Raw genomic sequence first — 23,611 nt, forward strand, 5'->3', positions numbered from 1 at the left:
GTTTGAATGTGATTTATTTTATTTTGTAGATTTATAATCTTTTGAATGCTTTTATATATGCAAGAAGTTTATCTTTAATTTGGTGAGCAAGTTTTTGTAAAATCAATTATTATGATGATGTCAAGATTATCAATCTACGTATGCTAGGCAAGGGCCAAGGATCAAGTTGCCAAGAAGATTGAAACTCCAAAATTCTTTGGTTTTTATTTTCTTGTAGATGAATTGAACATATTTTTTTCCGCAAAATATTAATTTGAGAATATTGAAATACAAAAAATCATGGGTTGTATTTGTTTATAGATGAAGCGAAAATAATTTTTTCCCAAAAAATTAGTTTGTACAATATTGAAATACCAAAATTCTTTTGTTTTATTTGGTTGTAAATATAGTGAATTTTTTCCACAAAAAACATAATTTATGTAAGGACATGATATAAAATATACTCTATTTTGCATTAATTGGGAATAATTAATTTAAAACGACGAATTAAAATAATGAATCCAAATAATTAAATCATGTGGGTTGGTGTTACGAAGAAGGTTCGACGGTTAATTACATTTTACAAAAATGATACAAAGCATTATTGGATATAGAAGAAAGATGACCTTATAAATATTTCGTGAGTATTTATTCTATCTATTTTTCTTTATAAAAAAATCCAACTAATATTTTTCAAAGCCTTAGTTTATTATTAAAATTTAACAATATATGATTGAATACATACAGTTTTACTAATTTTAACTATTTTTCGTCTTTGTAAAGATCAGAAACTATAACAATTACTTATTTGATGATCTTGCAATTGACGAAGATGTATTTTTATAAAGGATGGATATAAGTAAATCAATTATAGATTTATGTAATCCGAAATGACATATCTTTGAAGATAAATTTTTAAAATTATTATGAATAAATCTTTACAAAAATTATTCATTATTGCTCAATATTTCTCCTTATGAGTTATGATTGATAATAAGAAAGGTCAAATTATTTATTTTTATTTGCTTGTAGATGAAGTGAACATATATTTTTCACAAAATATTAAACTGAATATGATTTGTTTTATTTTGTAAATCTATAATCTTTTGAATGAGTTATATATGCAAGAAGTTTCTCAGAAAAAAATTAATCTATACAAATTTAATGCTTCCCATAATATAGTATGAAATATAAAAAAAATATGTTATCGTAATTTTGAATTTTTGTATTTAAATAACATATTGCATAAATTTTTGTATTCAGTTGTCTAGAAGATAGAATAACAAAATTCATTGATTTTATTTGCTTGTAGATTAAGTTAAAATATTTTTTTACAAAAAATAAATATTTTGTAGAATACTGAAATAACAAAATTCTTTGGTTTTATTTGCTTGATGAAACAAACTTTTTTTTGTCTACAAAACATTTAATTTGTGTTGAGATTTGTAGAGGCATCAAATAGAGAAGGATATACATTTCTTCTCATAAGATTTGCTAATGAAGATGGCGAGAATATTGTTTTTCACAGAGAAGAAAAAACTGATGACAAAAAAAATAGTGAAAGCAATATGAATTGAAAATATAAAAGAAGAAAACATTTGACGCAATAATTTAATTTAAGGTTTAGAATATATTATTTATATTATATTTTTATTTTTCACTAAATCAATAACACGTGGTAAAATAAGTGGTCAACGTTATGTATTATACTTTTTTCTTCTCTCAAATTTAATTTTAATAACTATTGTGATATCAATTTTATATTATATTTTCTCCAATGTCTAATTTATACAAAATTATAATATTTATTACTAATATGTTTTTCAACAATTATTAATTTATTTAGATTGCGCTTGGTTAAATTGATTTCAAATTTATGTATTACAATTATAATTTTATTGTTAACAATGAAACAATATATCAAATATTGAATCTACACATGATTTATTTACATATTATTATTTATATAAAGTAGAATAAATTTCAAATAATATTATTATTGGGTGGACTTGAAAAATATCATAATTAACATGAACTACTACTATATAAACATGAAATGAGTGGATTTGAAGTTTATGATATTACTTCTCTAAATAACAAAAATACATTTGAATATATTGAAATCCATGGATTTGAAATCCTTTCATTCAAGAATATCCTTAGATTTATAACATATAAAATTTTTAAACAAATATCTTTTGCACTCATTTTATAATACATGTAGTACAAATTATATTACATTGAATTTCCTACGGATAATGCTAAAGGTACAACCAATATATCGTACTGCGATATTTACAACAATTATATCGTGAGATTTTGTTATTATCTAATGATATTTTATATTTAATTTATCATGAGAATTTGATAAATGAAATTTCTGTATTGATTTTTTTGAATTTGTAAGAATTATTGTACAAATTTGGTTGCACATGTAGCATTACTAATTTTCTATCGACTAATATAGCATGAAATCATTAATATATAATTTTTTTGTAAATTAATCTCTTCTGATCTCATTTCTTTAACAACAATTATTGATAATAGAAATGTATTTTCACGTGCGACGCACGTGTCTTTACCTAGTTTGAATAAAAGTATGTATACCATGTCTAATTTTTCCTCGCTTGTGATACGGCATAGCAAAATAGCCAACTGTTTTTATGCATTTGTTATTCCACATAATGGGCGACTCGGTTTATGATATATTGGTTGTGTTATTCTTCATATGATTTAGTGCAAGATGTTATGAAAAGTTGTATATAATGAGCTTTTTTTGATGTAGATAGGTTGTTTTTGTTTCTAACCAAACAGTAGAAAGGCTATGTTTATCATCAAGCCCAATAAACAAGGCCTAAATTTACAGTCGGGTGTTGCCATTTGTTTCTGAGAATTGCTATCGTCTACTCTTATGGGCATAGTCCACTACAGTTAATATCGGGGAGATAGAACTACTTCGTAGATGTGCTTTAGTGGCTAAAGCCTATAAGTATTGGAAATGATAACTAAAATTTATTCTGATTTTTTTTTTTTTAAATGAAACCTAGTAAACCACGTGATCATGAAAATGGCAAAATATGTCCTAATGTTGCTCATTTTGAATTTTCGCTCCTTTAAATAGTCAAAATTTTGATCTTCTCAGTAAGAAAATTGTTTTAGTTTTTTAGTCATATTTCGCCATGAAACTATAAGATTAAAAACAAAAACAAAAAACTAGATTTATATGATCAATATATTCAAAGATCAAATTTTGACTACTTCATTAATTAAACAAGATGGCCATAAAACGTTTATAATCCATTTTACAGGGGAGTTTTATGGATGACAAAAACGTTTACAATCCATCGGTAGGATTGACCCGTCTCACAGATAAAGATTCGTGAGACCGTCTCACAAGAAACCTACTCTTCATGGATATATAGTGAACTTAACAAGTCAGTTAATCTATAATTCAGCTGTTTAGAGCAGTTAGCTTAGCTTAACTTGTACACATACTTCAGCCAGCATCTATTTAAATTTTTATGTAGCAAGCTCAAACATAAGAAATTGACTCTTTTGTAACTGCGATGGAAATTTCAACTAGTTTTTACAAAAGCTAATGGGTCTCACAAAATAAACAAAAAATAGTAAATGATGCAACATTAATCTTCTCTTTGTCGTTTTGAGTCAAAGCCCAAGATCCATTACATCATTGAATTGTCAACCCGTCTATATTTAAATGAAAAGGAATATTTTTTTATGTAACATGTCGAATAAGAGATTTATCTCACAAAATTGACATGTAATTTATTTTACATACGCCTTGAAACTTCAATAATCATTAAGATTGTATTTAGATGGAAAGATTTGAGTGGATTTGATTTCAAATACATAATTCAAATACATTGTATCCATTTAGTTCAAAATTAGGATGAAAGATTTGAAATATCTCATGTTAACCAATTACGTTTTTATAATTAAATTCGAATTCACTCATCATCCTAGTCATTTCAAATCAATGGATTTTTTATTTGAAATACTCCCATAAATCTAAATTCATTATTCTAAATACAACCTTAAAAAATTTCATTTTTAAGAATCTAAGATCAAGCATATATGGCTCAGTTGACCAACTTCGCAAAAATGAGAACTGTTGACCAATTTGACAAACTGTTTGGCTATTGGCTCCTGCATGCAAATTAATTGATGACCAATTTCACAAACTGAAACATCTTGAACAATTTCAAAGTGAAGTCTTTCTTCAATCCAAGCTTTATACGATACCTAATTGCGATCGACTTAAAAGAAGAAACTGGCTTAATTTATTCATCTCAATGACATGTAATTAGCATATTGAGAGAATTGTTTAGTGCATTAAACCTCAATGTCTTCAATCTGGATATTCACTTTCTCCCATCCTTTAACTGTGATCTCAGACGAACCAAGCAGCACATCTATAGGTCGACTCGGTCCACCATATGGAACCGGGACGTCCTCCGGTCTGATCAAGAAACAACAACAGACAATGTAAGAATTCAACGATGCAAATAAATGAAACAAAAGATTGAAAATTTGGAATAAATACAAAACTGAACTCTCCACCTCAAGAATTTCTTCAGCTTCTAATCATCTCCGAAAATCATCTCGTTCGTTTCTTTATCCTTGAAAACCCCATAAGCATTGTAACAAATGGGAGCCACTGTTATTTGCCTATAAGGCATGGTCTTGACCAACATCAAGTCTCCCACTTTGAATTGTTTCTCCTTCCTATGAGCATCAGGCACTTGCTTCCTATGTTGTTGGGATTGTAAGAGCTGTTGTTTCAGCTTTGGCAAAACTTCATCACGGTCGATCCAAAATAATCGATCGAGGAATGCCGTGCATGTGAATCACCATCGCACAAAATACTTCAGCAACCTGGCTAGATGTGTGAGAGATGGGTAGTGGACTGAAATGTGCATATTTTGTAAGGAGGTCTACTACCACTAAGATGTCAGTAATCCCTTTTGATATCGGTAGGCCAATGATGAAATCAAGAGCAATGTCCTCCCAAACTTTTTTCCAGAGCCTCAATTGGATGTAATCATCCCTAGGGTTTTTTTGTCGAAAACTTTGTTGTCTGACAAACATAGCATTCGGCCACAAAATCCTTCACTTCAAGAGCTATCATGTCTGAAAGATTGTTGCTTTATTGTCGTAAAGTTTCAAAAAAACATGAATTCAAGTTTGGATAATGCTATAAGAAAATTTTTTGTTGTGTCAACCCTACTTCTTGTATTCGGGATAATGCTTCGGCAGCCGAGTTTTCCTGGCATGATTATATTTTAAATGGTGAAGTGATATCGAAAAGCGTCTGAAAGTTCTACAAATTTTGTAAAAGAACTAAAGCAACTTCGACTTCTGCTATTTCATTATTTATTGTGAAACCTTATATGATACAAGAAATTGAATTGTTAGTCTAATTTTTTTTTTTATAAAAAAGGACTTCGAATAATAAACAAGAAGTTTTTGAGTTTTGCAATTCAGTTATATTATATGATCTTATTTAATCTCACTAATGATGAACATAAAATGGCTTTTGTAATGTATGTAATTTTTTCATGCCTGAAAGTTTAATTATAATAAATAATTATTTTAAAAAATAATTCATATGTATTATATATATTATATTTTTATTTTCCCATTTAATTAATATGGTTCACTTTTTAAAAATTTTCTTGCTTGGGTTGAGTTAATTAATGTAAATGTTACAACTAAATGAGTAATGTTAGAAAACATTTTTGAATGCATACGGGTCAGAAGCCACCCACCCAGTCGGTTTAAAATTTCCTATCAAGGTGGCCTAGAAAGAGTTGTATATCCAACAATGGTAAAAATCTCGTAAACACTTCTGTCAAAAAAAAAAAAAATCCCGTAAACACGCATTGTTCGACCGTCGTGTCTTTTGCTTTATAGTGAACAAGCTCATAGCTTTTCCGAGGCTTCTGAAATAAATATACCAAGTAAAATCGATTAGGAATGAGGAGGTTCTAAACAGGGGCATAGTCATGAAATTTTTTGATCTTGTGCTGTCTGATAAATTCTTTATTTTTTAAATCTAATCGCTCTTTCATCTAGAATTTCCCTTCAAATATTAATGATGAAAGTTCATCTACGATTGCATAAGCGAATAAGCGAGAACTCCGTGAATTTAATAGAATTATATATAAATATTATATATATATATATATATATATTAAATATGAGAAATGACTAATTTATGATTAAACAACACTTATCAAATATTTAATAGTAATTACAAATATTACATAATGACACGAACAAGATAAAATCTTGAAGTCGTGCTTTGTGGTTTTTTATAGTATAGAATTCATCAATTATTGAATCAGTGTCGATCTTTGCCGTAAACTCTCTTTTAGTGTAAACAATCATAGAATCTGTCAAGAGCTCTTCTTCCATCTTATTCAGAAGAGAAGTTTTCAAAAGTTTCATAGTTGAGATTGATCGTTCCGTTGTTGCAATAGAAACAGGAAGCGTTGAAACAAGATGAATCAGTCTGTCAGTTAAATAATAATGTTGCATCTTTTCATTTTCTACTAATCGTCGACATAATTCAGAAATGGTAGAGATATTCTGAAACTTTTCACGATGAATTATATCAAACTTATAATGCTCAAACTGACTTCTCAAATAATGTCGTTCTTGTCCATTGAAATCACAAGGATAGATTTTATCCACAAGATTGTAAATATCGTCAGCATTAAACAACTTAAAGTTGTCTCGAGGGTTCCAAAACAGAGCTAAGTATAAGAAGTTTTATAGCTCCATCATTGAATCCGTTATTGAGTTGTTCCACTTGAAAATCTATTGTAATACGAAATACATTAAAACATTAATTGTGTCAAATGTAATAGAATCTCATTGTTGGCACAAACGTTTTGTAGCAGATCTTTAATAAGCATTCATATCTGGCATCTCAATGCAATTATTTTCACAAACTGATAGCATGATCATTAGAAAAATATCATAATCTTCTGTTCTCGAAGTATGAAGTGTGTCGGCAAACATTAAATGGGGTGGGGACAAAAATTATTAAAACGTTTTTTGCAGGCTTGGAAAGTTGGCTAATAATTCAGACGGAATTTGAATACGCGTTTTTAACGCGTATTCACACGGTCAAGAGGCTCTATAAATAGAGCTCCCCCTTCATTCTGAAATCATCCATTCTTCGAGTTTTCTCTCATCTTATAAGCATTTGAGTGCTTAGTTCTATAATATTTGTGAGGTATTTTGTTCTCCTGTATTAAGAGAGTGTGTGTTCTCTTTGGAAACACAGTGAGTGATTTGTACACCACAAAATATTATAGTGGAAATTCTTTTCATCTTACCCGTGGTTTTTACCCTAATAATTTTTAGGGGTTTTCCACGTAAATCTCGGTGTCCATTTTATTCTTTATTTTCGGGTTTTATTATCTCAAATTTCGCACGTGGGACCAACAAAGTAAAGCTTTTGTGGTTGAGACAAAATCCATTGCATTTAAAATGTGTAAAGATTTCTCTTACAAAGCTCGACATAGCAAATCAGTTATCCTCATAATCTTATTCATCACATAAAATATAAATACGAAATCAAATGATCTCAATGCAATCAAAGAACACATAGCTTTCGCCTATTTAGAATTAAAAGATGAGCCTTCCACCTTGTAATCAAGCACGATAATCACATAGTTATACATATCTGTCATACTTCAAATGGACTCAAAATTAGAACTCCAACATGTCATGTCAGCTCGTTGCAAAGTACCAATATGATCAAAGTTAGTACATGTCTCGCGAATATCAGTAGTTGCTATCACATTTGCAATTTCAATATCTTGGATAGATTGCAACTCAGTGTGACGTTTTTGGAGATGTCTTAATGAGATTTCAAACATAATTAATTTTGAAAAATATAGTCAAATAGAACTCTCATTTTTCAGCACCAGCTTCCAAAGTCATTTGAAGTCTATGTGCAAAACAATGCACATAATATGTTTGTGGATAATCCTTCGGAAAAAGAACCTGCAGTTCATTCCATGACAAATTTTTAAAAACAATTTTTGTTTTAAATTCAAGTAAAATAAACTATTCTTTAAAAACTATATTTATAGAATAATTTTTCAAAAAAAATTTCAAAAACTTTGTACAAAAGTTTTGGCCACATATACTTTAAGTTTTCTTCACTTATAAAAATTTAAAATATTTTTAAAATGCTTGTCCAAACAATTTCTTCAACTTGAAAAGTTCGGTGTAGTTCTGTACGTCTAATTAATGCAAAAAACCTTGAGTTCTTGGCAAGTTGTTGCCGAGAAGAGGGATTAATAGCGGGGTATAAACGAACCGAGTTAGTTCACGAGTTTTTCGATCCGACTCGAAAAATATTTGATTTGTATTCTAATTTGAGCCGAATTCTAATATGTTCAAATTTTTTTGAGCCGAACTCAAACTAATTTACAGTGTTTGATAGTTCGTGTGCTTGATATTTTATTAATATAATATTAAATAAATATATTTTAAGTCTTTCAAATTTTTATTTCCGAACAGTTCGCGAATGTGTTAGAATCTTTGGAGCTGAGCTCGAACCCGATATCTGATTTGAACCCTCATGGAACAATTTTTTTTTGAATTTTTTCAAGCTTTTGAATCAAACTCGAGCTCAAATATACCTACTTCGATCCGAATTCGAGTCTTAAATTTTTCATCATATTTGAGTGGATTTGATTCATTTACACCATTAATTAATAGTTACATTAGCATCGTAGAAGCTTAGTTTTTCACGAAAATATCATTATAAATATTGGTTGTGTATGTGAAAAAAAATGAAATGACATGGGGAGTCACCTCACCGGACTTTGTCAAACGCTTTTACAGAATGAAACAGGCCACCGCGGATTGGACGGTCAACCCGCTAGCGTTCTGCTGAGGACCGTCGGGATTTTTGTAATATTTTTGCAGGAATCACGCAAAGAATCGGCCATCTTGCATTTTGAGTACCACGAATTCGACTCGAAATTTGTCGACATTTGCATGAGGGAGGTGGGGGTTCTCCTTTATGAGCACATAATTCCCGAAAGAATGTCATGCATCACTTTGCCGTGGATGCCACACGATCATTGGTTTTGATGAAGATAATATTATTCCCTTTTTTGTGATAAAAATGAATGGGAGCAGAAAAGTTGTGATGGTGATGGTTTGTTTCAACTTTGTAGTCGATGCAAACATGCAAGGAATATATTTTGGAATAGCCCTAATATAAATTTGAAGTTTTTTAAATTTGTTCATACTCAAATATCATATTAAGTTATTGCAAGGTTCAGAACTAACACGTAAAAACAAGAAAAGGGGGTGAATGGATGCAACACGCCTTCTTTTGACTTAACTCTATTGGGTTTTGTCATTATTTGCCTCAACTTTAATGTTGTCTCCATCGCTGGATTCCAGAGTTGCCGTTACAGTGTCACGGTTCAATGTAATGATTAAATCTTGTATGATATATGCATCTTTTACATTGCAAAAGCTCTACTTATATTTAGTTAAATTTACATTGATATATAAAACTTATATCTTCAATAAATTATAAAGACATTAATAATCCATATATTTTTTTCAAAAAGTAATAAAGAAAAACTATAAATTTATATTTTTTGGGAATTGGAGTTTGTCAATTTTTTTGAAAATAATAAAAAAATGGCATACTCCTATGTTCGAACCGGGGTTTGAATTGACGAATCTTTTTTTTTTTTTATAGCAGGTTTGTTTTAACTTCTAACGTAGGAATTGGGTTCAAGCTTTCTCAAGCCCCTTTTTATTATGAGGACCTTTCTTCTACTTGTCTTTTTTATGAAACAAAAAACTCATGTGATATGATTTTGTTAATTGTCTCACATCGATTGGATAAAATATATGAGAGTTGTATATATAGTCTTGGACAATCCTCCCCCCTTGAGCTCAGGTCTCACATGTCAATTTTGTGATACATATATATTCTATTTGAGTCACTCATAAAAAAATATTATTTTTGTGTTGAAAATATTACTTTTTATTTTAAATATGAACAGAGTTGACATGTCTCACGAAAAAAGATCTGTGAGACTATCCCACGGTAGAACTGATTTCTATAAACTAATATGTATAATACTAATAATAATAATCCTAATAAGGTAAATATAAACATTTAGAGAAAATTGTGTGGGAGACTGGGAGTGGATGAGATTATGAATTTAACAACTTGCGGAGGGGATCGATGTAATTCAAAACTCACCAATCTTTTTAAACCCGTGCCCCACTTTCACAATTCCTTAAAATTCCCACCACCTCCAGACAGCATGGTAGCCACCACCGCCGCCGCGGAGACCACCCCTGGTTTTCATCAGAATTCTGAATTTTACTCAAATGAAGTCATTGTCTCCCCACAAATACATGACGGCCTCGAGTTCTGGCAGTTCATGATCGCGGGTTCAATAGCTGGTTCTGTCGAACATATGGCCATGTTCCCTGTGGACACCCTCAAAACTCGCATGCAGGTTATTTCTTCTTTGTGCAAAACCCCCTCCATTTCTATCAAACAATCCTTGGGCTCCATCGTGAAGCTAGAAGGGATTGGAGGCCTGTATCGCGGCATTGCGGCGATGGGATTAGGCGCTGGTCCAGCCCATGCTGTGTACTTCTCAGTGTACGAATCTTGCAAGAAGCTACTGTCCGCAGGGAATCCCAATAACTCAATGGCTCATGCAGCTTCTGGAGTGTTCGCTACCGTGGCGAGTGATGCTGTTATTACACCAATGGATGTGGTGAAGCAACGGCTGCAGTTAAAGGGCAGTCCATACAAGGGAGTGTGTGATTGTGTCAAGAAAGTGTTTGTGGAAGAAGGGGTTGGAGCTTTTTATGCGAGTTATCGTACAACTGTGGTGATGAATGCGCCATTTACTGCTGTCCACTTCGCTACCTACGAGGCTGCTAAAAGGGGTTTGACGAAAGTGTCACCGGAGAGCGGGCGTGAAGATGAAACTTTGTTGGTGCATGCAACTGCTGGTGCGGCAGCAGGTGCGTTGGCTGCAGCTATAACCACACCGCTTGATGTTGTCAAAACTCAGTTGCAGTGCCAGGTGAGGGTTCTTATGGTTCTTGGATTATTATCTGAATGTCTTTTTTATCCGTGCATTTTCTCATACAGGGTGTTTGTGGGTGTGATCGATTTTTGAGTAGCTCGATTGGGGACGTCGTTCGATCGATCTTGAAGAAGGATGGATATACTGGACTGACAAGAGGGTGGATTCCCAGAATGCTATTCCATGCACCAGCTGCTGCAATCTGCTGGTCTACATATGAATCTGTGAAAAGCTTTTTCGAAGAACTTAACGGAAAAAGAATAGCTCTTTGAATTGATAGAGTTGTTTACTTCAATTGGATAATTGATAGCTACTCAATTCGGTTGAGCAGTCCGCTTGTTATATCGTACAGATGCCATTTTTAGCACAAGTAAAGGAAGATTCAAGATGTATATCGTCAAAATAAGAATGTATGCCAGTACTTGCGTTATCAAGTTCTACTATGCCCGATGTCCACCCTTTTTTACAATTTTCTTCGTTCTTCCTCATTCTTTTTAATTTTTTGCCCCAGTATGGATCCCAAATTCTACTAAATATGAAATTAGACAAAGGTAAATTTAGATCGGTGGGTATCAACAAGACACGAGTTCCATCCGCGATAGTCGCATGCAAACTTTTCCTAGTCAAATTTGCATCAAACACTTGAACAGATATGCACTTAATATTATTGCAACACTATTGGTTGCGCAAGTGATCTCACAAGTACAAGAAGCAAGAATGAAGTGGTAAAAAGGATCCAAGTGTAACAACAATTTAACGGTTTTAATACTTCTCTAAGCTTATCCCGTCTCTAAGAACCTCGTAAGCGTCTCTACTTCGAGATTTCTTCATACCAGCAGTGAAATGGAGTTTTGATTTCTCAGATGATACGCAAGTCACTTTGACCCAAACAATCACCTTAGTTTTAATCCCCTCAACATCACTCAGTTTACCTTTATCCAGATAACCAGTTACAACAGTTGAGAAACGCAGAACAGATGAATCCTTGTAACCAACTTCGCACACGGACGGAATGTGAACAGTAAGCTTTCTTGTCTCTTCATTGAACTCATAATTCGTCGCATCACGAGGGAAAATGCCTATGGCTAGATCATACTCCTTCAGGAGTTCGGGTAATGGTTTTTGCATTTTTCCTGGAAAATAACAAGTTTTGTATTTTAAATGTGTAATAATACTGGGAAAAAAAGAAGAAATAAAAATAAGCCATGGCTGAGACTGAGAGATCTTTTGTTTAAATGAGCAGACGAATCATGAAGCAAAAACATAGAGAAAATAAAAGAACTAACCTTTGATTTTGTTAACCAACCATTTGGCCCCTCCTTCAATGCTGGTTGATACTGACTAAATAAAAATTAGAAGAAGTAGATTAGCGAGAAGGTAAATGCAGAGCATATCAAGACCAATCATTCATAGCTTAAAAAATCTATTAAAATTTGAAATTTAGATGCCTATACAGGAGTCGTAATTTAAGCCACCAGCTTTTATTTATCCAGCACATACTCCACATATATTTGAGTAAGGTCTTGACAGTGCTAAATCAATTATCTACCGCCTATTTATGATTTTCAAATATGCAGGACGGACTAAAACCCACAACAGACTAGTATATTAGCAGAAAGTATAGTAACGACACAACTTAAATATTTTAACCAATACAATAATCTAGGCACCACTTCCCATTATCGTGTCAGCGAATCAATTGTTGATCCCAATAGTCTCTGTCCTTGCAATTGTACCAATTTGCAGCTCATAGCCGTCCAAGAGGTGATCTTGACTCTAATTACAATCATAGAACTAAATGTTTGCCATTTTGACATCAAATTCACAATCCATGCCTCCACGGTAATCATGAATCCTTGAATCATATACCATGCTAGCAGTATCTTTTGAAGGATATACAATTAGTGGCAATCCAAACACTAAGTTCTTTCAAGAAGCCTTTTGTACCATCCATTCCCTCATAAGTGTCGAAGGTCCAAACAGCATATTGGAGATTTTTTTGGCAAGACTTTACTCAGGGTCAACTATTCAAAATTTCGAACTTTCGTAATACAGAACAGTAAGCGAAGAAAATCATTCTTATAACCGCATGCCTCGTTCGATGCATCATAAAAAACATAGGCGGCTCTCACAGAAGATTTTACAAGAAAAGGGCGAAGTCCAGGTATCACCCGCATAACAAATTCCAGGCTCTGTGGAGACATGATGTTTTGGGAAACCAAGTAATCAATATATAAATTTAAAGTAAACCAAAATGAAACGAAGTAGCTCTCAACACTATAATTACGGCATATAAATGTACAACATTAAATAACCCGCATCTGTGATCAAGACTCAAAATTAAAAACTTCTAACAACATAAAAGCAAAATCAAAATCCAAGTGACCTAAATTTGACCTAAAATTCAGATCAAATCCCAACAGAAAAAATCAACTTCAGCACACTCAAAACCCAAATACTCAAAAATTCATCTGGAAAAAAAATGAATGCAGAATTGTAAAACGCAAATGAAATTCAGAGTCTTACGTTAATATCATCGCCAACTGAGCTAATTCCTTGTTGGCCTTCTGACCCAACCAATACGAACCAACCTTATTCAAGATTTGATCCATCTACAGCCACCAGAAAATCAATGTCTATATAATTCTTAGGGGTGAAATTACATCTATTATTCCACCCGCCTTCTTCTTTCCTTATGCCCTAATCCCCCCCTGCACTTCGTTTAATCTTTATTACCGTATCTATTTATTTTTCCTTTTTTTTTAAAAAGCAAACTTTATTATTTTATTATTATTATTATTATGTAATCCACATCGTGATTATATTTAATATTTTTTTGGAATTTATTGAATTTATACGAGTATCATATTTCAATAATTTTGTAGACGAGGTCCCACATTTGGTAATATAAATAAATATAAGATTTATAATTATATATTTATATATATGTGTCAATTTATTTTGACATTCTAACTCTTGATTTTTTATATTACAAACTCCACAGTCAGAATTTTTTAATTCATCACCTCAAACATATATTTCCACCACGACCCACGCGATAATCAACTTATCACGTTGATATAGATATGTTAGACGTTCTAGAAATAGATCTATTAAAAAAATAATGCAAGAAAATTATAGAGGATGATGAATGATGAAAGTTGACGTTTATTGAAAATTGAATTAAATCAGGATAGTAAACTGAAAAACACAAACTAGACTTCCAAAAAAGATTAATTTAATTTTCTCTATTATATAAATATTTTATTTTGATTATAAATGAGTTTGTTATTATTTTTTAAAGAATGAGATTATATTACGATAATGCATCTTATTTTATATTTTTAGGGCCTTACAATAACTTAAATTGACCCGTATATATTCTCCTATAAGGAAAAAACTAAACCCAAAAGATATTAACCACTATTTTGAGTTATCCCCAGAGCTCATAACTTTGAAAACCAGACATTAAATTTAGGTTTGATTTTTAAGTATTAAATGTGATCTACATTTGCTCAAACCCTAATAGAAGAGCCGTTGAATCTCTTAGCCAAATATAATAATAATAATAATAATAATAATAATAATAATAATAATAATAAATATTTAAATATGCGTGTGGTTTATAATTGAGAAACACTTTGGTGATAAATAAATCTTGTTTTTGTTGGAAGATTCCTTCAACAATGATACATGAATCAAAACAACTATGATACATGAATCTTACCTAATTTACTTTCACCAATTTGATACTGTCCACCAACCACAAACCTACTAGACTTATATATATGAATTATATTACAAACAAAAATAACAATATACATACATAATAATATGTAACTTTTTGTTATCATCAGGCGTTTATCATTATACAAAAAAAATATAATTATTAATTTAGACGTAATTTTATTTCTTTATATTAATACATTTACTTAAATGCTAATAGGTTGGGTTGTTAGACTCATGAGTGCAGAGATATGCATGTCTATCCGTTTGTGTGGTCTCATATATATTAAAAATCAGTCTTTAACTTTTTTTTTCTACCGTTGACATTGCTCCCAGCAGATATAATAATACAAGTTAAAATTTGACGTTATTTTTTTATGGTCTACTTAATCAACCAGATCAAGCGACACAACGTCACTATCTAATTGACGTCAAAAGGTCACACATTTCAATACTATTCTAACTAGTGCATGCTTAACCAAACACTTTTGAATATGAATACAATATACATTGATATGGGGTAAATATATACAAAATACATACAATTCTAAGAATTATCTACAATCTACAAATTAATTTTTTTAAAAAAAATCAGAATTGACATGTAACACGATCAAATATATATCTTGACCATGTGAGATGGGGTTATTTGGACAATTTGACAAAGACGAGATGCATTTTGCTAAAATGGCATGTGCTTTATATCATTATCAAAAGTTGTTTTTTTTAGTTGTGGAATTACTTTACGTCGTTATTTGTGATTGTAACATTAATTTTATTTTTTTAACTTAAATCTAATTGGTTTATTGTACAAATATTGTCATTTTAGTTATTTACTCCATCAATTTTTTTTAATATTTATATGCATATAATATTAGTGTATATGTATCGTACACATGTATGTATAAATACACACGCTCTATCTATGTCATACATATATATATATATATATATATACCGACACACGCATCACATGCTAATAATCATGGACAGATATGTAATCTTGTAAATATCCAAAATTTGGAAAAAAACATTATTGTATTATATGTGTGTATCTCATCATCCATATCAGTCCATCAAAACCACCAAATACTACAAGTAAATCGAATTATTATTTAAAAAAAAAAACGAACTATCCAGAAATATCTGTATATTTGAAAAATGTATGCATTATTGGAGAATAGATGAATAGCTCCAATGGGGTTGAAAATTTATGATCTGGTGTGGATAATTTGTGGAATGAATTTTGTCTGACTTTTGAACATTAATCCCATCCCATCAATGCATGCCAGCTGCGACAAGTTGACCATAAACCAGTTGAATTGAATTGGGGGGTGGGGCAGGTGAGACCCCGTTTGCTCCTTTTTACATTATCTCGATTGCTGCCTCTCGTGATTAATTATCATTTATTCATTTGACATAAAGAAATGTGCAGTGCAGCATTTGGACGAAAGGATATAATATCGTTTTTCGTCCAAATCCATTGATTCTTTTTCAATTTGTATTTCAAATTCTTGGTTTACCAAGTTATTTTACCTTCCAATATATGCTTAAATAACACCATTCAATCCAAATAAAAACTTATTTAAGTGATTGTATATATTATTTTTAACTAAAATTTTGTAAAAAAAAAAACTAATAATTATTTGTCTATTTCAAAAATATAATTTATTGTAAATTTTTTCACAATGAAGAGCATGAACACACACACACACACATATATTTATTTAACTTTTTTCAAATCACGTAATATGAAATACATTTTTTTTATATTTATTTTTTAAATAACAATATTTTTTAAAAAAAAATAAGAATTCTCATATTGTTGATACAATAAGATATATACAATTATTGATCATATTTTTATCACATGAGAACTTACAACCGCTATCTTTGGGTGCACACTGAGTAAGCTCTTGTGATAACACAATAGTATGTAAATCACGCTTAATAAGATAAATCATACTAAGAAAAATTTGCACAAGAGACTCGTTCGAAAAAGTGTTGATCGAAAGAACTGAAACTCATGATAATTAAGGAAATGCTTGCTACTCAATCAACTCATATACCTTCTCAAAGTCATTATTAAGCATATGCGATACAATATCAGTGTATTTTGGTTGACAGATCGATCCTCTATTCAAATATGTAAAAGCTACTGATATAAATACATCAATCAAATATTGATATTTATCAACTACTGCATTACACTATGGATAACACCCCTTTAACATCCACTCTCCAATGTGATGTGAGTGGGCGTTATAACGCCCACTCACATGAGAGAGAGTGTGGGGCGCCCCTGTGTCAGTTTTTTTTTAAAAAAAATTCGAAACTTAGCGACGGATTGGTAAAAACCGTCGCTATTTGCGACAGCTTTTCAAAATCCGTCGCTGAAGTATTAGTTTAAATTTCAAATTTGTATGTTAAAAAAAACAGAAATTAAAATAAATTAAAAAATAATGTTAAATAAAAAACTAACGGTTGTTTTTGTTTTTAAAATTAAAAAATTGTTTTAACGGCTAATTAACGGCTAGTTAACGGCTAGTTTATTAAAAAAATAATATATTCATCTATAAATATTCACACACTACACAAATTATTTCAAACATCAAAACATATCATTTTTCACTCCAAAAATCTTCTCTCTTCTATTTTCATCATCTCAAAATCTTTTTTTTCAAAAATTTCTTAAATCCTACTTTGTTCCAGAAATGGATGAAAATTACCGAGGATTTTTTAGAAATTTCGTGAGTTATCCAAAAATTCGAAAGAAAATACTTCTTCCCAAAATTCGAAAATTCCACCAAAATATCCATATTTTCCATACCCACCAAATTATCCACATAATCCATATCCACCAAATTATGCTTACAATCCATATCCACCAAACTATCCATATAATCCATATCCACCAAACTATCCATCTAATCCACATGCAACCAGTATGCCATTTATTTCTCCGACGGAAAATGAACCGGTCACTCCGACTTTCGTCCCAGAAACTCAATTGTCCGACCGTGAATCCCCGTTTTATTTTAGGTTTATAAAAAAATTTTAATTTTAATTAAATGACACTCATAAAATTAAATTATTTTACGTATTGAATATATAAAAACAAATTATTATTAATATAAAATAATAATAATTTAAATTTCTTAAAAAATTTGAAATTGAATTTATTTAATGTAAAATAAGAGTAAGATGAATGAGTGGACAGCGGGACCTACAAATAATGAGTGTGAATGTTAAAATGAATGTGAGAGAATAGATGTGTTAATGTAATGTGTATGTGGCATGTGGACCCCTACGATTTTTGATGAGGTGGTGGGTATTATAACACCCACTAATGCGGGTGGCCTAAGGAAATATCATATGTCATATACAGTATGCAATTACTTTTGATTGGAAGTATCGATCACTTTATCATAAAGATTGTAGATTTACCTGAAAAGTGCTGTTTTATTTCATTAAATAAACTAACTATTTACATGAAAGATACTTTCTTATGGTAATTGTTATGATGACTAAAAGTGCAAAGAATTTGAGGAACTCGATATAAAAAATTAACCCAAAAACTCAAGTGAAGCTCAAAATTAGATAACTTCATAAATTTGGAAACACGATATTATTTGATTTAGTAGGCTAGGATAAATTTTCCATAAGTTAAATGTTTTGATAACTTCTTATGTACAGATTTTATAATTTTATTTGCGGATTAATATTTTGTTGCATTCAGAATTCGAGAATAAATTTATGAATAAAATTTCAAATTAACTCAATTTTGCCGCAACTTATAAAAAAAAATTAGAGCTTGAACACTTACATATATGAAAATTATGTTTTTTTGTTCCGTAACTTACATTCATTCATTTTTCATCGTAATATTGTTGACGTGATGCCAGAAAATGATGTCATGGAACCAAAAGTTGCCAATGTGTCCCTAAACTCCGACGAAAATTTATTAAAATCAACAATATTACAAATTAATATACTAAAATTATGAATTGATTGTTAATAATGATTTAAAATATAATATTGTCCATATATTATTGATCGCTTGGAATAATGGAATCGTACTGCGAACTGTGTACAAATTTTGCGGATGTTCCCTATAAAATATTTGAACTACTCGACTCTAGTTAGATACATGCGACTTATGGTCTTATTTATTACACAAGACAACAAAATCGTCGAGTCCCACTTGAGCAAATGGATCCTATTGTAATTGCTGTCACATGAATTTTCATGAATATAAACCAACTACCCAATCCCAGTATCATCACTATATTTTACACAACTTGGATATTGAAAACCCTTCCATGAAAATGCCTGCCGAGCTGCCAAAATCATACCTTTTACTCGACGGAATCAAAGAAACCCCGACCACCGCAGCCGCCTGTAAACTAACCTACCGCCACCCCTCTGCATCTCAAGTCCCGGACCACGAGTTACAGCACCACAGCCAAGCCGTAGGCCCGAACCAGTGCTGCTCCGCCGTCTCTCAGCTCATCTCCGCTCCGGTCTCCACGGTATGGTCCGTCGTCCGCCGCTTCGACAACCCACAAGCCTACAAGCACTTCATCAAGGGCTGCCACGTCGTCGTCGGGGACGGCGACGTCGGCACCCTCCGAGAGATCCACGTCATATCCGGGCTCCCCGCCGTGAGCAGCACCGAGCGTTTAGAGATCTTGGACGACGAGCGGCACGTCATCAGCTTCAGCGTCGTCGGTGGGGACCACCGCCTGGCGAACTACCGCTCCGTCACCACGCTTCATGCGGCGGAGAACGGCGGCTGCACGGTGGTGGTGGAGTCGTACGTCGTGGACGTGCCGCTAGGTAACACCAAAGAAGAAACCTGTTTTTTTGTTGACACCATTGTGAAATGCAATCTTCAGTCCTTGGCGAATACTGCGGAGGCTTCAGCTAGGCGTAACGCTTCTCCATAAATAAATAATTTAAATTTTCTCGATTTTTGCATAAAGCCATGCATCAGATAATTTCATCCACAAATCAAAATTATTGCCTATGATGAAATTTGTATAATGTATATCAGGTTCATGTTTGGAAATGTGATTGTTTTTCCAATTTTTTGAATCCAAAACAATTTCACTAGCCTTTCAGTTTTTTTGTTTAAAAAAATTCTTTCTATTTAATTAGATTGTTGAACGATCCATATCCATAATATTCAATATCCTCGACTTCCAACAATAATTTCTACTTTAATTTCATAGATGTGCAAAAATAAAAATAAAGAATGCTTGATTATATATATATATATATATATATATATATATTCATAAATTGAAAGGTCGACCTTTGGAAATCTGAAAAATTAGATGAATAAGTCAAGAGAAATATAAATTCTAAAGTCTCTACGATGTCTATTTGTATAGAGAGGTTTAGAAAAGAGGTTGCTAATTGGCAACACATAATGGATTGACTGATGATTTTAAACGACATAAATTTAAAATCTATGATCTATTTAGCAAAAAATTAAGAATGAAAATTTAATTCATATTTAAGTAATACAAAAGTTAATTTATGCAAACTTAATAATCTCATATTAATTGATTTTAAATCATTTGTATTTCCAAATAAAACGCCATGTATAATAAGTTGAGGAAATAATTAATTATTAATTAACATATACGTGAAGGGAATCGACAGCTATATGAATGAATATATGTTTGCAAAAATTAAACCAAGTTGGCCTTCAAAGTTTGGTAAACGATCTATACTAATCCTTATATTATATACGAATATGATATTAATTAAATTTCTGGTGCATTATATTTTTTTTATCCAAAATGGTAAAGTACGTAACAGTAGGTTAGGCAAGTTGCGCGTAATATTATTTATGGGTTGTGGTGATTAATTAATGCATGCATGCAAGTTGCGAATTGAGTTTGGCTGCAACTTGGAGAGCAAGTGGCTCGTGCTAGCTGTCATTTAATCGCTTTGCTTCTACTTATATTAAACATCTATACCTACATAGTACCTATATAGTAAGGAGATGCCCCTGATATAGACAAAAGTGGATCCCAAATTTTTTTTTCCAATTTTCCCCTTATATAATATAAATATTACATTTTATTTTTTTTAATTTTTTTTTACTTTTGTTTTTTTTTAATTTCAATAATTCAAATATCACTTTAATTCCTCCGATAATTTGTCAAATTTTTCTTTAGTCTATCGATAATGATAAAAAAGAATGTACATACGCATCGCGTGTGCAGAGGGTCTTATATATTATTATAATGTTCATGGTTGCTAGCGATATCGAGTTTGTTTTTTAAGATTTTTTTCAAAAAATATTTATGTATTTTAAAATATAAGATTTTCTAGTATTTTTTTTTTACTTTTTAGAAGTGAATTTTCAAAATGATAATTTTTTATTAATTAAATTTAAATTTGTAATCTTAATTTTGAACCTCGACACTTCGCAAGGCTCTCTGGTTTATTCAAATTTTCATCTATACTTTGGTTTGGTTTTCAGAAAAAATAAAGTTAGTTTTTCAAAATTATAAATACTCCACACATAATAAAATAAATAAATTATAAGACAAAACTTGCAAATAAATTTTATTTTTTCTAAAAACAAAACCAAATATATACCCCATTTCCCAGTATAATTTTTATAAAAAAAATATTTTCTCGAAGCAACCCTCTGGAAACAAGACAATAAATACACTTTATACTTATGACGATTAACATGCATCTTTCAATGAAAAATCTATTTTTCATCTTACAATTTTTTTTGTCTAAATGACGATAACATATGATGTCATATGTTTTATTTATTAAATTAAATTAGAAGTAGGTCTCTTCTGAGACGGTCTCACGAATCTTTATCTGTGAGACGGGTCAACCCTATCGATCCATCCTATCACGGATTTTGGCTCCCCCGACTTAAACCAGCCAATCGGGGAATCATTTTGTAAGTTGGTCTAATTGAATTTTTTGTTCTTTAGGCAGTCGAAATTTGTTAATAGTGCAAAACCATAAAACCGATATTTTTGCACTTTCAGACCATTGCATCGGAGTTTTGATGCGAGTAGAATAGACTAAAATTTGAAAATAAAAAGGGGACTTATTTAAGACTAAATTTTGACTAATTAATTAATGATCAAAATCTAAAATAGACCAATTTACATGATAATTATGTTGATTTTTCCAACAAATTTGTACGAGCTAAATATTTACTTCAAGTATATACACTAGAAAAATATTAATGTAAGAAATTTATATTAACCCACTTGGGTTGTGATCATTTAATCCCCTCGATCAAAATATTTTTCACACATTAATACACACACGTACATATTTATACACTTATCAGTAGTTTTGATATGTCGCTCACTTTTGTGCCCAACTATATATATATATATATATAGACACGCACACATGTGTGTGTAATTAACAATTTAGTTGTTACCAACTAATAAAAGACGTTGCTTAAAATATACTTCCCATGCATGTCGTCGTTACACCAAAGCCTTAAAGTACTGATTTTACTAAACCACCCAATTTACCACTTCCATTGAATCCTAACAGATTCTGAAAGCTTAGTCTCACTAAATGCCAGCAACTTAAAGGAAGATCAGCACTAGAGAAGCTAGAGGCACATGCATTAATTAATGTAAGAGGATTAGATTGATGAATGATCCGAAATTAATGACCAAAAGTGCAGGTTCACTTGCCGGATTATGGGCCGTACGGTGCAGCTTTGGAGTCTTCGGAATGAGATCTGTTTTCTGGAAAATGTGTTTTCGATAATATTTCGTATCCTTTGTATAAGGAGGAAGAGTGAACATTCATGTCAGATCAATTGGCTTGTGCGAAGTATGGAAGAGAAGACTTGAGTTACCAAAAATGGAGATGGCAGCCACATCATTGCAACCTCCCGAGGTACCGTACTCGGTTTCTTCCTTTTGTTTATGTTAATGAAAGAGAATTCTTTAGAAACACAATTCTCTCAGATTAAAACTCATCACCATCGAGCGTCTCTATTGGGTTTTTGTTATAAAAGAGTTTCAAAATATTTATAAGATCATTAACAATATATTAATCGAGGTCTTTTCACGGAGTTTTTCATTTTTAATCTTGTATCTGAATATAAAGGTTCAATGCCACAACACTATTAAGGAGATTTAGGAATAAAAGGATAGTTTTTGTTGGGGATTCTTTGAATATAGAGGGCAATGGGTATCTATGGTATGTCTTCTTGACAAAGCATGCAATCCCAAAAGGCCAAAAATACATGCACAAGTTGGTCTAATTTTGTTTTTGATAATTTTAGTCACTTCAGTCTTCGTACACTAATTTTATTTAATTTGTAATTTTGGTTTTTTCCAATTGGAGTGCTGACATAATGTCATATATATTGCTGACTTGGCACCAGGTACCACATACGTGTTTGATGGCACTTGAGCACTTCAACGATTAAAGCAATAAAATTGTAAAAGAAACTAAATTATTGCAATAAAACGAAAATTTGATTAACCAGATGACAGAAATCAAAATTATGTCAAGTTACAATATCGATTTTGTTACTCTCCATACATGACATATAATTCCCTCTCTCTGATATGTATGTGAGGTACAGTCTTGTAAAGTATAAAAATTGTAATTTGAACACATCACATGACATGTAATCATTTGAAAGTTAAAGTGGTAAGTAATAGAAACACAAATCCTGACATTTAATTTTGGCATGTTGTTCCTACAATTCTAATGATAGATGGGGTTCGTTTGAGAATTCGGATGGAATCTACAAG

At 31.3% G+C, this 23,611-nt stretch overlaps 3 protein-coding genes across 3 annotated transcripts; 2 read left to right on the forward strand and 1 right to left on the reverse strand.

Moving 5' to 3' along the window:
• Positions 1-10,260: 10,260 nt before the first annotated feature.
• LOC142546448 (uncharacterized) lies at positions 10,261-11,545 on the forward strand. The gene is made up of 2 exons (XM_075654163.1): positions 10,261-11,102; positions 11,171-11,545. Exons 1-2 carry the CDS (start codon positions 10,323-10,325, stop codon positions 11,375-11,377), a joined length of 987 nt encoding a protein of 328 aa, XP_075510278.1. The 5' UTR covers positions 10,261-10,322; the 3' UTR covers positions 11,378-11,545.
• A 202-nt stretch (positions 11,546-11,747) lies between these two features.
• LOC142546449 (uncharacterized protein At5g01610-like) lies at positions 11,748-13,841 on the reverse strand. The gene is given in 4 exon segments (XM_075654164.1): positions 11,748-12,238; positions 12,392-12,446; positions 13,632-13,657; positions 13,660-13,841. Coding segments are annotated over 4 exon segments (510 nt in total). The 5' UTR covers positions 13,718-13,841; the 3' UTR covers positions 11,748-11,867.
• A 5,198-nt stretch (positions 13,842-19,039) lies between these two features.
• On the forward strand, positions 19,040-19,946 carry LOC142544751 (abscisic acid receptor PYL4-like). The gene has a single exon (XM_075651789.1). It carries the CDS (start codon positions 19,070-19,072, stop codon positions 19,778-19,780), a length of 711 nt encoding a protein of 236 aa, XP_075507904.1. The 5' UTR covers positions 19,040-19,069; the 3' UTR covers positions 19,781-19,946.
• Positions 19,947-23,611: the final 3,665 nt, after the last annotated feature.

This window comes from Primulina tabacum, chromosome 5 (genome assembly GCF_025594145.1).
Source record: "Primulina tabacum isolate GXHZ01 chromosome 5, ASM2559414v2, whole genome shotgun sequence".
Taxonomy (NCBI): domain Eukaryota; kingdom Viridiplantae; phylum Streptophyta; class Magnoliopsida; order Lamiales; family Gesneriaceae; genus Primulina; species Primulina tabacum.

Excerpts from the sequence above, each read along its gene's own strand:
- LOC142546448 (XM_075654163.1), top strand. The coding sequence starts at position 10,323 with ATGGTAGCCACCACCGCCGCCGCGGAGACCACCCCTGGTTTTCATCAG. Across the intron at positions 11,103-11,170 it reads AAACTCAGTTGCAGTGCCAG|GGTGTTTGTGGGTGTGATCG; the intron begins GTGAGGGTTCTT and ends TTTCTCATACAG.
- LOC142544751 (XM_075651789.1), top strand. The coding sequence starts at position 19,070 with ATGAATTTTCATGAATATAAACCAACTACCCAATCCCAGTATCATCAC.